We start from the raw sequence: 15,451 nt of genomic DNA on the forward strand, positions 1-15,451 counted from the left end.
AGTTTGGTGAATTGTCCACGATAAATTGCCCCTTAATTGGAAAAAGAAGATTTAGCTAATCTAAATTTACTGGAAAAGATCATGCAGCTAGAGTTTGAAATTATGGAGATGAAAATAGGTTCGGTATCAAAACTTAAAAAATGCGTAAACTTTCAATTGAAATATATACGAAACAAAATCTAAAATAAATTGTGTCCTTGCCCAACAATGTAATAAAACATATAATTCTTTGTTTTCCGCAATGGATACTTCATTATATCTTTTCACCAAATGTATTTTCAATGCTCATTTCTTCAGAACTTCCTGACATTTGAATTGACATCTGTTTCTGATATTACTTCAATTAATTCCTTCAACTTAGATGGAAATCTGCGTAAACATATATCAGGCAAGCGACTTTGGCAAATTTCAATGTTCTCTTGTTTGCACACAACTTAGTTTACTTGAAGAAAATCAGTATCACTTTTCCCAGAGACCTTGTGAGAACTTGCGAAGCAACACCCATGCATACAGATAACCAGATAGAATGTGCTTCCAGAAAAGTTTAAAGTACGATTTACTTCTGAACAACCATGATTGCTTATGGGAATGTTAAAATGGTCCTGATCACGTCAGTTAAATCGGATTAGCGATCGGACGGTGTAGATGGAAAAGCTATGAATTTTACATTGCCGATCCAGCTCTTTTAAGACAGTTTGATCAATTCAACATCAAGTCTCGCTACGAGGTTTGAAATAAGATTTAATCTGCTCAATCTATCAACATCAACAAGTTGTCAATTCCTCATTTCATATTTGCAATCTATTGAAATTTGGCAAGTTATCGTACCGTTGTGCAGTATGCATATAATGAAATGTTTATTCGAAAATTGTCGGAGCTTTGCTTTACTTTCTTAATCTCTGGATATTACTATGTTCGAGTTTAAGCTCACATAGTCTTTCTTAAAAAATACTTTTCGAGTACCCAACTATTTTTTTCCAATTAAGGGACAATTTAGTGTTGCCAATCCACATACTCTGCACATCTTTGAGTTGTGGGGGTGAAACCCAGGCAGACATGGGGAAAATGTGCAAATTTCACATGTACAGTGACCCAGGGCTGGAATTCGAAACTGGGTCCTGAGCGCCCGCAGTCCCAGTGCTAACCACTGCGCCACATGTCACCCTCAATCTGACATAGTTGAGTATTGTATGTGATACCGATATCATTTATGGGAAGGTAGCACCTATATTATAATTGTACAGGATTATTGCATAATTCTCAATGAACCAGTGTCAGTTGGGGTACATTGAAACAGTTTCGCCTCGGATATGATGGTGTCAAATCCGATCGTCCAACAGCGGGTGTTCAAGCAGCATGAATTAAAACATCCAACTAGTACTGAGGAAATATTTAGAGCTGATGTGGTAGAAACATTAAACTGTGAAATTGGTTCGGAGGGCAATGCAGAGCTAAAAATAAACCGCTTTGACTCGCCCCACTGGGAGTCATAAGCCCAAGTAGAGATATTTCTAAGCATTCAAAACAACCATGTTAATAGAGAGAGTTCAGAAAGCACTACCAGGTGAATTATCTGAGTTGAACATCATAAATTAATTTCAGAATCGCAGCTGGACTGGAGAACGTTGGTCCAGAGGTTAAGGTGAAAACAATAGCGCACCTCTAGCCTCATTTGTGTATAAACCACTGAAGGTTCCCACTTGTACCAAATGCATTGTTTGTATTGCAGAGGTTATGAAATTTCAAACGATCATATACTGTCTGCAGCCATTTACAATTTTGGAATTTGGCTGGTTGGAGAGAGTTAAAGTCAATGAGCACAATCGCCTTGAAATTCATGACTAATTTAGATTTTATTCTTTGGAGCACATCACAGCATTTGTGATGATTGAACATGGCCAGACATAAGTGACGGAATTCTCTATTTGTGAGACTATTTGCAGCACAGATTCCTGGATTTTCACGACAAGTTTGGCGCCGCAACTGGACCGATTCAGCTATTTGTCAGTGGCTAGCACCGGCGCCGCATGGAACACAATCGGTTCCAATGAGATTCCAGAGTTGGATTTTCTGGTTTCGGAAGTGACACTCAGGAGGTTAACAAGCTGAAGCCGCAAATACATACCTCAATCCACACACACATCATCCCAGCTAACAGGATGCCAGGGAGCAGAGCGGCTCCGAGATTCACATGCACTGAGCTGGAGACCCTCTTGGACATGGTGGAGGAGAGCAGGATGCCCCTATATCCCGGCCTGGGAAGGAGACTGCGAGTCCCTATCATTTGCCATGTTTGGTCGCAGGTATCGAGGCAGTGAGTGCCATCAGCAACAACATCTGGAAGAACCTGAAAAAAACTGCACAACCTCCTTCGAGCAGCACTGTGCCCCTGCTGCGAACCTTCATCCCACACACCTGTGAAATGACGAACCCCTTCACCAGGAGGGCGGCCGAACCCTCACCCCGCACCACGTGTCCGCAACCATACCCAGCATGGCCCAGTGACTTGGCTAGTGAGACAACCAGCTACCCAACCCCCAGACGGATTGTGTGACACTGTAAATTTCAGTTCCTCCCCATCACACCCCCCCCCCCCCAACCCCCCAGGAGAATGTCGCTCATAACCGCCAGGAGTTGCACAAAATTAGAGGTGGGAGGCTGGACCTGCGGCCGAAACCATAGCAGAGGATCCTGGACGTGCTTAGCAGGCAGGAAGGAACGTAGCATACCTGGGTGGTCGGCGTGGGCGAGAAAGTTAGACGCTGTTGAGTTGCCGTCCCCAGTGAAGAGTGTGCCAACCTCCCAACAGTACCACACACCACCCCAGTCACCACTCAACCCACATCCTCACCCTCACGTCACTCACCCCGCCCCCCACAACACCGTCACCAGAACCGCACATCATTCCACCACCCGTCTTACCACTCTCACCCTCACCCCGACCCTCACCTCCACACCAGGCGCATCCCCAACAGATCAAGTCTACCTTGGTCAGTGGTGTAATCATGCATCTTAACTTGTGTCTTGCAAGACCTCTGTGAGATTGTGTGGTGTGGTTCCATACAGTCTCCTCGCCCAAGGCAATACCACAGCCGGAGCCAGCTGTGAGCCGAGCACTGACGAAGAGACCAGCTTGGACAACACCCCTCAACCTGACACGCAGGCACGCTGAAGCTAGAGATGAGAATGGCTCGAATTTCCCGTCGCAGCTGCATCCAAAACCATTCACCATCAGAGAGTCACTCACATCGATTTGGCACTTTCGTGAATAGGCTCCTGGGATATGATTTGGTGCGGACCATAGTTGATCAGCTGGATGTAGGAACTACCGAGGGGGGCCAAAGCCAGGGAGTAGCTCGCGTCCAGATGGAGCTGCCACAGTCACTGGCTAATGTCATAAAGACACAGAAGTTGGTGACACAGTCAATGGGTGACATGGCGTAGTCCCTGATGGGCATGGTCTACTCCCTGTGCTCCATGGCTGCGAACATGCAGACTCTGGTGGGTAGAAACCGGGCTCCAGGGCTGGCAGTGCCATACGGGTGTGATTCACAGAGGTTGGTTCCGCTTGCATACCCATCCCATGGAACACCCAGGGGCCATCGGGGACCCTATGGAGGAGGAGGTGATAGGGCCCATGGCAGTGACTCCCCCAGGAGAAGTGGACGTACACAGGTGCACCACCGACTACTCCTTCCTATCCCTGATGCACCTGCTAGACAGTGGGCAGGATAGGGAGGCACAATGCTACCTTCAAAATCTGAGCATCAGACGGGTCATCCAGGCCCGGTTGTCCCAGAAGATGGTCACAAATGGCGATCAGTGTGACAGGACGGGCACGACAGCAGACTCCGGAGGCCAAAACGTTCCACACCAGTTAGTTTTTTGGCTAAAATGCATTCGTTAGCGATTGGAGCTCGGGAACAAATTCGATATCATAGCAAACACCTGTGCACACTGTTGCAACATGCCTCAGCGGTCTGTCAAATGTTGCGAGCGATGTTCTGGTATGGGCAGTTGGGAGAGGGGGTGCGGTGGCTGGATGGCCGAAATGGTCAGAAGTTGTGGGTGGCCTTGGCTCCCCACCATATACCACTCCCCGAGCGTACACACCCCTGTCACCCCAGTGATTCAAGGAGACAGAACGATGGAATGGCGAATGCAGGGATCACGCAGGTGGATGCTGGAAATTGCTACCGTGAGCCGGAGTCAGGCGGTGTCAAATGATGCAGAGTACCTTCGCAGAGTCGGTTGTCATGATCCTCCATCAATGGAGCAGAGTTATTCCCAACCGAGGGTCCACCAATAGGTGGGGGATGGTGCAGCTGGGGTTGGCCACGGTTTGGAACAATGAGGTATGGGGATGGGAGTCACTGTCAGAAGCCCTGGCCAGCTTCCCACATCCCTTGTTGGGGAACTTGGAGTCGATTTGGTCGTCACGTGCGCATTGGCCCAGGCACACAAGTTGCACAGCTACACGTGCCTGTCTGCGCTGAAGTAATGCCCGACTTCAATCTCCCCAGCATCCACGTCGTCGAACGTGGTCTACTGATCTCACTCCTGCTCCAGCGATGTTTTGGTAGACGCTGCAGGCCTCCACTTTGCGGACTACCCTCTCACGTTCATACCGGTCGGCTCCTTCATAGCGCTCCAGGCACCTGAAAAAAATCTTCCAGAGGTTGAAGCACCACTCTGTCAAGCTTTCTGTGCGGCATGTGCGTCGTTAGAGCAGTTTTCGAAGTTTATCTGTGACCTCTGGATAGCTTTCATCAGCCACGACCACAAAAGCTAGCACCTGTCAACCAGGGCCGTACCCCAAGCCGGAGGGCTTCGAACATGTAAGGAATGGGTGAGAGTGCCAGAATGAAGGTGCAGTGCACACTGCCGAGTTATTGGGCGCAGACCTGCCTGATGCACTACTGATGGGCACATTCCACTGCACGTTCAACTTATGGAAACCCTTTCCGTTGGTTTAGAGCGGTCTTTTATTTGCAGCTGTTACAAGGTGGGCATGCATCTAGTCGATCGTCTCGGCATCCCGGGCATCCCGTCACTGGAGGCGAACCCTGATGTCCTGAAATCTTGGTTTGGCTCGGTCCACATTGACATGGATGTATTGAGCCTTATGGGCACATAGGGCCTCCTTCATGGCGCTGATGCATCTGTGTACTGAAGATTGATATACCGGCCATGTCATACTTGATGCATGCATGGTCCCCACCTCCTAAAACTTCAGGGCAACCTTCACCTTGATGGTAATCTGAAGTGTGTGTACTCAACACACTTCAGGGGCCTCACGGTAGCATGGTGGTTAGCATCAATGCTTCACAGCTCCAGGGTCCCAGGTTCGATTCCCGGCTGGGTCACTGTCTGTGTGGAGTCTGCACGTCCTCCCCGTGTGCGCGTGGGTTTCCTCCGGGTGCTCCGGTTTCCTCCCACAGTCCAAAGATGTGCGGGTTAGGTGGATTGACCATGCTAAATTGCCCGTAGTGTAAGGTTAATGGGGGGATTGTTGGGTTACGGGTATACGGGTTACGTGGGTTTAAGTGGGGTGATCATTGTTCGGCACAACATCGAGGGCCGAAGGGCCTGTTCTGTGCTGTACTGTTCTATGTTCTATGTTCAACAGATCCCTGCATAACTAGGTCGCCATGATATAGTACATATAGATAGAGAAATACAGCACAGAAAAGGCCCTTCGGCCCACGATGTTGCGCCGAAGTTTTGTCCCAGGTTAATCATAGAATTTTGGACACTAAGGGCAATTTATCATGGCTAATCCACCAAACCTGCACATCTTTGGACTGTGGGAGGAAACCGGAGTACCCGGAGGAAACCCACGTACACACGGGGAGGATGTGCAGACTCCACACAGACAGTGACCCAAGTCGAAATCGAACTTGGGACCCTGGAGCTGTGAAGCAATTGTGCTATCCACCATGCTACCGTGCTGCCCTTAAGAAGAAGTATATTGCACAATTTGCTTGCGCGGCCAGATTCTTTGATGACATGCCCGATGGGTTGTCGAATGACAGGTACTGTTGGTAGACGCGAGGCTTCATGAGGAACTTCCTTGCCACATCCTCCTCCACGGCGTGTTGAACAGCCAGCTCGCCATCCGGGGTGGCTGCCTCCTCTGCCTCTGCGGGAGGCGTCGCTTCTGCACCCTTGCCATCTGCATGATCTCCTGCTAAAGATTCCACTTCCTCGAGTCGCTCGACCTTGTGCAGCTGCAGCGCATCCCTCAGTGCTGCGGCGATAAGAAGGAATGCAACCATTACTGATTGAATTCCAATATCTATTGTCTGAAAGGGATGAAAGGCCGTCAAGTCAGTATGTTGTGTACCCTTGTGCCCAACCGAGTGCAACGGGAACATGGTGTCTCCGGTTAGCACGAAGGACTCTGCACGGGTAAGTTGCTGCCTCCCACCAAATCTCGGCCCCCGGATCATCAGTGCCCGGCACCGTGGTGACTCTGATACCAGGAGTATCATTGGTTGACAGTGCTCATGCAGCTGTTGTTCAGCCTTCCTGGAGGGGCTACAGAGGGCATAGCCGTGGCTGGGCCGCCTCATGCCCCGCCAAATGGGTTAGGGCCAAATGTGGTGGAAATATGGCGGACTGCGCGGTGAGGAGGCGTGTAGGGGGACCGATATGGCAGGTAGCACTCTGCAGAACCAGGGGTTAGGTTGGGTGGTTAGTGGTGTCCGTAGCAAGATGTCTGCTTGCAACCCGCCACAATGCTGGTCCGTACCTGTTCTCCGCCCCAGTTGCATGGGCGTCACTCCGGCCACTCGGCCCATTCCCCTGACATTCTCCTCCCGCATCGGTCCTGGCAGAGCCTACCCAGACCACACTCGAGGCCAGTGTAGGGCCCAGCAGCCCAGAGGCATACCTCTCTATGTCCGAACTCTCCCTCCCTCATGAACTATGATTCCGTTCTGACGATTTTCAAAAGCCCATTGGAGGTGGAGAAGTGCGAAGGCCTCGGAATATTATGGGTCTGTCCCGCTAATGATGTGCAAATGGTGTTTACTGTACGTGCATTCTCGACTGCATTGAAGATTGCTGTCGGGGTGACGGAGAATTGTGTTTTTCCGTTAAATCAGCACCTCCACGATTTTGCAGTGGGAACCTTCCCTTTCGAATTTCACGATTGTGGAATCTGCCAATCGGGAATATTGCCTATAATGTTTCAAAACACAACTACACAGCATTAAATCATTTTTATAACCAGCTATTAAACCTACCTGTGGATTGTCTACACAACCTGTTCGGAAGAACAGTTAAATACTAATTTTGCTCAAATTGCCATTGAGCGGAAAACACACAAACACATTGTTCAAAGCTAACAGATGGAAAATATTGATTTCACACATCCAAAAAGTAATTAGTAAGCACAGACTGTAAGTTTTCAGCAAATAATAATTGCCCCACCTTGACTAAAACCATTTATGATCTAAACCAAGTCTTAAGACGCTTCTCGTACCTCGTCGCTCTCCTCCCATTCAACAGGCATACACAGAAGGTGCCTCGGATGACTGAGGACATCCTTATACTGTACAAAATTGTCTATTTCAGCATTGGATATAGTCTAACACTTGCATCAACTACTCTGTTTTCTAAATGCTCAAATACGATGGATGGGATTCTCCATTCACTGACGCCAAAATCAGAAAATACAATTGGGTGGAGAAGATGTTTTGAGATCAAAATCTCGCCAAGCACCACTTTGACGCCAAACACAATTCTCTGTCACTTGGACAGTGGCGTCAATGCGGTGTGGAACTCATGTACAGTAAGCAACATTTGCATATTATCAGTCGGCGATCCCAATATTCGCCCGGGCTTCCACCATTCTCCGGTGGGCGAGTTCATGATGGCCCACTCATATTTCCTTTTAAAAATCTTGAAACCGGCGTCATGTCTGATAACGAGATGGGAGGTACTAGGACATAGATTGGCAAGGCTGTGGGCTGTGGGCTGCTGGGAAGGACACTGTCCGGGCTCGCTAGGGTGTGGCGGGGGCGGTGCGAGAGAGATTATCAGGCCTAGATTATCAGGCCCGGGTTGAAGGGGGCTGACGGATGAATGGGCTGAGATTCAAGGGGAGAATCCACCACAGGTAGGGGGGTGGGTAGTGTCCATTGCGGCCTACAATGCAGCCATCTTGCTGTACACCCCGCTGACCATACATCTTCGCCCCGCGTCCTGAAGACTGACAGCAGCCGTATACGTTCCCTCACCGCTCCACCTCCGCAACCCATACTCCGCCATACTGTCACCATTATCGGGCGCCACCTGCCAGTGAGGCATGAGGAGGCTAAAACAGGCAATGCCCAACGTATCGCCTCTGAGGATTCTGGACAGAGCCCACAGAGATACCGCTGTCATGGGAAGTGCCAGCCGCTGGATCCCTGGCATCCACGATGGGCGTCTGGATCGGAGTTCCCTCTGTGCCAGGCAACGACGGAATGGGGGCAGAGATGTGGGGGAGGGGGACATGCAAGGGCAGAGCGTGGACTGCCAACTGAGTAAACCATGCGGCGCATTGGACCTGGTTAGTCATGAGTGTATGCAACGTGCTAACATCTTTTGTTCCCTGCAGACAACGGATAGAGGAGTTCAACCAGCTACCATGATCTTTCTGCTAGTAGCCGGAGCCCTGCGAGATGACCTGCAGTTGCACGGGCTGGTCAACTCGATTAGATGTAGAAAGCTGCAGCAGTGGAGCGTGCCCTAGAGGAACAGGAGGCGTCCGCCCAGGGTGAAAATCCAGAGGACCCACAAGTCTAGGAGGAGGAGCTGCCGAGGATGTGCAGCATGCGGCCTCATGTGTACCAGCAGTGTCTGTCATAAGAGGACCTCCCGTCCTGCCATGCGGTTGAAGACTCTTTATGATCAGCGAGTCAGTGCAATGTTTCTGCCAGATAACGGCACACTCGGCGTTACGGAGTATGAGGGAGGACACCCTCTCCCTGTCACCGCTAAGGTGAAGGTCGACCTGTAGATGTATGCGACGGGGTCCTTAAAGGAGCCAACTGGGGACCTGTCCGCAATCTCGTAGATCTCAGTGCACAGGTGCATCCATGCTGTCATGGGGACACGATGTGGACAGCCGGCAAAAACCATCCATTTCAATGTGGACCGCACACACCAGTGAACCCGGGCAGTGCGGTTCGCCACCATTGTTGACTTGCCACCGGTCGAGGAGGTGACCGGTCGGCTGCATGTCCCCCTATGGGCAGGTGAAGATGACAAGCCGCTCAACCCCAACCGAAAGGGTTTCCACTCTGTGAACGTGCAGCTGGTATGTGACCATCAGACCCACATCTCGCATGTATGTGTCCCATACGCCGGCACTGTGCAGCATGCCTTCGTTCTGGCACACTCAAAGAATCCGGAAATGTTCGAGCACATTCTCCTCCTCCCACCCTGGCTGCGAGGTGGGGTGGGGGTGGGGGGGGGGTTGTCTCCTGTGTGACAGGGGCTATCAAATGCGGTCTTGGCTGATGCTACCACAGACCGTTGCCAGGACCAGCTCTAACGAAGGTCATACCGCAACTAGTGTTGGTTCGGCCACCTGAAAATGCGTTCCAGGTGCCTGAAGCGCTCTGGAGGGGCCCTCCGGTTTGATGCTGAGAAGAGCGACCGTTATGTGCCAGCCTGCTGCGTCCACTACAACATCGTTCAGCACATGGGCGATGTGCTGGAGGGAGAATGATGATCGGAAGGCCTCGCCTGACAATTAGGATCCGGTGCAGGGGGTGAATGGTAGGCCATGGGTCCCAGAAAGGCATGGGAAGTCGCCCAGCGTGTACGCCTGAAACAGCATATTAATGACGCTCTTATCGACTCCAGGTTCGCCTCCTCGGGAGTTGAGGTATTAGCCAGGGGCACAGACTCCTCATCCCACCACCATACCACTCATTCTCCCCACCCCCACCCCGGGCTACCCCTTGGCCACCACCTCGGTGAAACGTTCCTGCCAGAACTCAGGAATTTGCAGCACATCGCTAGTCGACGTCTGACTCCTGCCCATGTTCGCCCTTTCGACTGTCCACCAGGGTGATCCCTGCTCGCGTCTGGCCATTCCATCACACAGTTCCATCGAACCTCTGGCGTGATGTTGATTTACTCGGCTATGGGGGTGGAGTGGTGAGTGTGGGAAGCCCAGCCAACCCACAACGTCCGCCCATTTGCTACTCCCACACCTGCTCTCTGGCAAACCAACAACAGCGCTTCCCTCACACTAATCTGGCAAAGCACCGAGTCAGATCGTGACAGTGTCAACAGATTTTGATGTGACTACTTGTATACAGATGTATGCCCCTCCTCTGCCACAAAACTGTGGTCTCCACCCAGACCAATTTAAATGGTGTCTAACGCTCTGGCGTTATAGGCACTACAACGCCATCTTGATGTATCCCCAGACGGTACATCAGGAGTAGGGGCGGCCTGCTGTAATTCCCACCCTACGATCTGGGTCCGCGTTGGCATCGATCGTCCGGGAAGACCTGGACTAGATGTGCAGAGTTGCTGCTCGTCTGACACTGGTGGGGTTTTGCCAGCCTGTTCTTCCCGCTGCCCACTAGATGCACCAGGGACAGTAGAGGGGCAGTAAGGGATGCTGCTGTGTTCCAGAACCACCCTGCAGGAGTTATCGGAACAAGCCCCCTTAGCTCCTTCCCCTCGGCGTGGCTGATTGCCTCCAGTCTACCTGGAGGGATGGCGAAGCGAGCGGAGCTCTTCCCTCTGTACCACGGCCACTGGCGCTGCCAATCTCGGAGGCCCGTACTGGTCACCTCCAGCGTATGCGTGCTGGTGGGCACGGAGCACAGTAAGTGGGTGATCTCCATATGGGATAGGGAATATCACCCATTGACTGTGCCACTACCTTCTGGATCAGTATTGCATGAGCCAGTGACTGTGCAGTTCATTCAGGGATTGGGCCACATCCCTCTGTGAGTGAGCCACACCGGCCAGCGCCTGCACAATGCCACCGACGTTCCGAGCCATGGTCTGCTGTGACTGGGCCATCCTGAGATGCGCCGCTGCAATGTCCAAGAGGCTTTGGAATATGGCTGCTTTGCCAGTGCCTGCAGGAATTCCCAGACCTTGAACATGCTGACCCATAGCCCAAACCGTCGTCCACTCCAAGACGGTCGCCAACTGTGTGGTGTTGACCTGGGTGACACACGTTGTGGCACAACATCCTGATCATGCACGCGGTTGAACTCGTTCATGCAGGTGCTTCATGCTCTCCAACAACACCTCGTGTACTACTTAGCCTGCGGCTGTCTCTCATTAATCGGTAGTACTATCTGTTCCAGAGGCTTGAAATCCATCTGGAAGGCAGGTAGTCCCTGGGGTCGGCGGGCCCTCCGGCCGTCAGCCTCCTCGAGATTTCCTACCTCCACATGATGTACCGGATCAGCCGTGTGGTGTGCAACAGATAGTATCTCAGGTGCCTCTTTATTAAAGTGCCCAGCGGAGCTAAGTGTCTCTGGGATGGCGGAGGGCGTTGGGGACAGCTGTGGTGGGAGAGCTGTAACATCCTTAAAAGAGCTCCGGGGTGTCTTGCATCTCAAGTAGACGTCTGCTGTCCAAGCTGCTCCCTCATCTCTTCAGTGGTCAGCTCACTCGGGTGGTGGGGGTGGGGGTGGGGGTCTAAAATAAAGCGTTTGACTACGATCACTTAAGGACAGTGGAGGGAATCTATATGTTGAGCCATAGGAATAGGGCGAGATGTAAAATAAGTATTTTCCAGAAGTGTTCACCAACGAAAATGACTTTGTGGAAGATGATTGTTGGTTAGAGTGTTTGGGTAGCATGGGTCAGGTTGGCATCAACAAAGAGGGCACTTTGGTTTTTAAAAAAATGCATTAAGTTAGATACGTCTCCTGGGGATGGCGTCATTCACCCCAGGATACTGAGAGAAGAAAATTGCTGGGGTCTTTACGGACATCTTTGTTTCTTCATTGGCTACATGTGAGGACCAAAAAGACTGGAGAAAATCTAATGTGGTATCGCTGTTTAAGAAAGGTAGCTGTGATAATCCAGGAAACTATAGGACAGTAAGCCTCACGTCGGTAGGGTTATTATTGGATATAATTCTCTGGGACAGGATTCATACCCATTAGGAAACAAATGGACTCCTGTGTTAAAGACAGCATCGGGTTGTGAAGGGGTGGTCGCCCATCACTAACTAAAGAACGATTTTTGAGGACGTGACAAAGATGATTGATGAGGGGAGGGCGTTGGTTATTTTTAACGTGGACTTAAGTAAATATTTTGCCAAGGTGCTTCATGGCAGATTGGTACAAAAGTTGAAGTCATCGGGGATCAGACGTGAGGTGACAAAGTGGAAACTTTGTCATAGAAGGCAGAGGGTAGCAGTAAAAGGGTATTATTTTCTGAATGGAAGGTTGTGACTAGTGACGTTCCTCATTGGTCGCTGCTGGGGCCTCTGTTGTTTGCAGAATGCATAAATGGTTTGGAGGGAAATATAGCTGGTCTGATTCGTAAGAACCAGGATGACACCAAGGTTGGTGGATAATCAGGTAGCGCTCAGAATTGTCAGAGTATCCAGCAGGACACAGATGGTTTGGAGACCTGGGCAGAGAAATGGCAAATGGAGATTAGTACTGACAAATTTGAGGTAATGTATTTAGGTAGGTCCAACAAAGAGGGGGAATGTACAGTAAATGGCAAATCTCTCAGAGTGATCTGGCGGTACAGGTCCACAGACCTGCAGCAACACAAGTATACATGGTAGTCAAGAAAGCATATTGTGTGCTCGTCTTCACTAGACAGGGCACTGCATATCAAAATTGGCTTGTCATGCCACAGTTGTACCGACACTTAGTATGGCCGCACATGGAATATCGTGCACAATTCTGTTCACCACACTGCCAGAAGGATATGGGGGCTTTGGAGAGGGTGCAGGGGCGGTTTACCAGGATGTTGCCTGATCTGGAGTGTGTTTCCTCTGCGGAGAGGCTGAACAGACTCGGACTGTGTTAATTGGAACATCGTAGTTTGAGGTGCGACCTAACAGAGGTCTACTGATTATAAGAGGCATGGATAGACTGGTTGGGCAGGCTCGCTTTCCCACGGTGAAGTTGTCAGTCAGTCATTGGGATACTTTTAAGGTCCATGGATCAAAGTTTAGTAATGTGTGAAGGAAGTTTTTTGAGCAGAGTGTTGAGTGCCTGGAACGCACACCCAGGGGAGGGTGCTGAAGCAAACAAATTAACGGCATTCAAAAGGCATCTCGACAAATACATAGGTAGGATGGCTGTGGAGTGACACAGCACTAGGAAATACTGACGGCATTGGCCAAGGATGGTATCTTGACCGACACAGGCTTAGAGGTCCGACGGGCCTGTTCATATCATCAACTGTTCTTTTTTCATATTAAGCCGAGGGCCGGAGTGTGAGAGTTGCAGGTGGAGGGGGTGGTCAGTATTCCACTGTTATGGAGTTGTGGTGGGGGTGAGAGTGAGGATAGGGTTGAGGGTGAGAGTGCTGTGTTGGGGTGTGGTGAGATTGAGAGTAAGGGTGGCATGGCGAGGGGGGGGGGGCATTGGGAACCGCAATTCAGTAGAGCCTCACTTCCTTGCCCACGGTCGAATTCCAGCCCGGGTAACTCTATTTCCTGTGGGACGCTGACCGCATCCAGAGCCCTCTGCTCTCCCAAAGTCATGGACTACAGACCCGACGTTCCTCCTCCAATTTTCTCCAGCTCCCGGTGTTTATGAGCGGCCTTATCTTTGGGGGGGCCGGGAAACAGAAAATGACAGTGTCCGACAGTATGACACATTCAGCCCAGGAGACAGCTTGTGGCCTCAGATGCCACTGCACCTGACCATGGCGGCCAGTATGTTGCGGGAATATTTTACAGATTGGGTTCAGCTGCCCAGGGCTGTTATGGCTGTTAGTCGTGTTACGGGTGTACCGGTGGTTAGTGGCCTGTGAACAGTAGTGCCTAGTGGCCCTCGCTGCCCCGAGGAGTTCGTGAAGTTTTTTTCCGGCACTGCTGGCCGATGCGGTCAGTTTTGCTGCCGGCTCTCCCTGACTCTGCCACCTTTGCCCAGGCAAATGGATTGCGGCGGTAGACAGGCTCCATCCTGGGCAGAGGTGCGCGATTACGTGCTATCACCTAATGCGTCCAAGAGGGTCTCCAGCTCGTCGGCTTCGAGTCTCTGGCCCGCTATCCTTGCTGCCATCTTGTTGGGTGGTGTGTGTGGAGAATGAACCTTGTATATGCGGCTGCAACTTGTCAGCCTACTGAGTTGTCAATCGTGAAACCAGACAACCAAGTACTGTTTCTGCTTTTATTCGATTGTATTCCACGTGGCCCAGATGCTAGTCTCTTAACAGTATCTGGATCGGTCCAGATACAGCACCAAGTTTCTTATCGAACTGCAGGAATCCTGCACCAGCGTCAACATTTATTTTCAGAAATGGAAAATTCCGCCCTTTGTCTGAAATGGTGTATCCCTCATTTCAATAAGCGAGACCAGCCACCTTACTGTTGAGTCCCAAGCGAGTAGAACAATCGGAGAATCATTGAAGTTACAGTGCAGAAGGAGGCCTTTATCCCATCGAGTCTTCACCTACCCTTGAAAAGAGTACTGTACTTAAACCCACGCCTCCAGCCTATCCCCGTATCCAGTAATCCCATCTAATATTTTGGACAATAAGTGACAAATTAGCAATGCCAATCCATCTATCTTCACATCTTTGGATTGTGTAAGGAAACCGAAGCAGCTGAAGGAAATGCTCGCAGACACATGTGAGAAAGTGAAGACTCTACACCGACACTCATCCACACCGGATTTCACCCTGGACGTTCAAGCTGTGAGGCAGCAGTGCTCACGGCAGCCCTACCGTGCCGCCCAGACAATCGACTGATCATTTGCACAGTCAACTTTCCTCAAAGTATCTAATTTTTTACAAGATTGAATATAATTCTTCAGTGTTCTGATGAGCGTACGTCTATCATACTCAGCATGAGTTACTCCTCCTACGGTAAGAAAGCCATAACTGTGCAGTCGACTCTCGGAGCTTGCGCGTCAATGCTCTGAAAATTTGTGGTAAGGCATCCCTACATTTATATTCTGTGTTATATTGCATAGTTTTGATCAGTTGTCTGGTTATCTCAGGTGCTGGATAGCTGTTCGGTGATGCAGAGCATGGTCAACAGCATGGGTTCAATCTAATTCCGGCTGAGTTTATTTATGAAGACTTGCATTTTAATGTTGCCTCTCGCCTGAGACGTGGCGATCGTCTGATTAAGTTACGATCAGTTCGCCTCCCCTCCCAAGGTGAAAGCAGGCTACGTGATCTGGCACTGTGGCGAAATTTCTTTAATATTCACAAACTAACCAGAATTTCAGTTTCTTTACTGAGTACCCGCTGCGCATTCAAGTTTACTTTATGTGCT

At 50.5% G+C, this 15,451-nt stretch overlaps 1 protein-coding gene across 1 annotated transcript in view; it reads left to right on the forward strand.

The window, feature by feature from the left end:
* LOC119976524 (golgin subfamily A member 4-like) overlaps positions 1 to 15,451 on the forward strand; it is a 1,176,663-nt gene that overhangs the window by 951,028 nt on the left and 210,184 nt on the right. The window contains exon 144 of the mRNA XM_038817077.1: positions 362 to 388. Coding sequence (XP_038673005.1) covers positions 362 to 388 — 27 coding nt within the window. The remainder of the gene's footprint in view (positions 1 to 361; positions 389 to 15,451) is intronic.

This window comes from Scyliorhinus canicula, chromosome 13 (assembly GCF_902713615.1).
Source record: "Scyliorhinus canicula chromosome 13, sScyCan1.1, whole genome shotgun sequence".
Classification (NCBI taxonomy): Eukaryota; Metazoa; Chordata; class Chondrichthyes; order Carcharhiniformes; family Scyliorhinidae; genus Scyliorhinus; species Scyliorhinus canicula.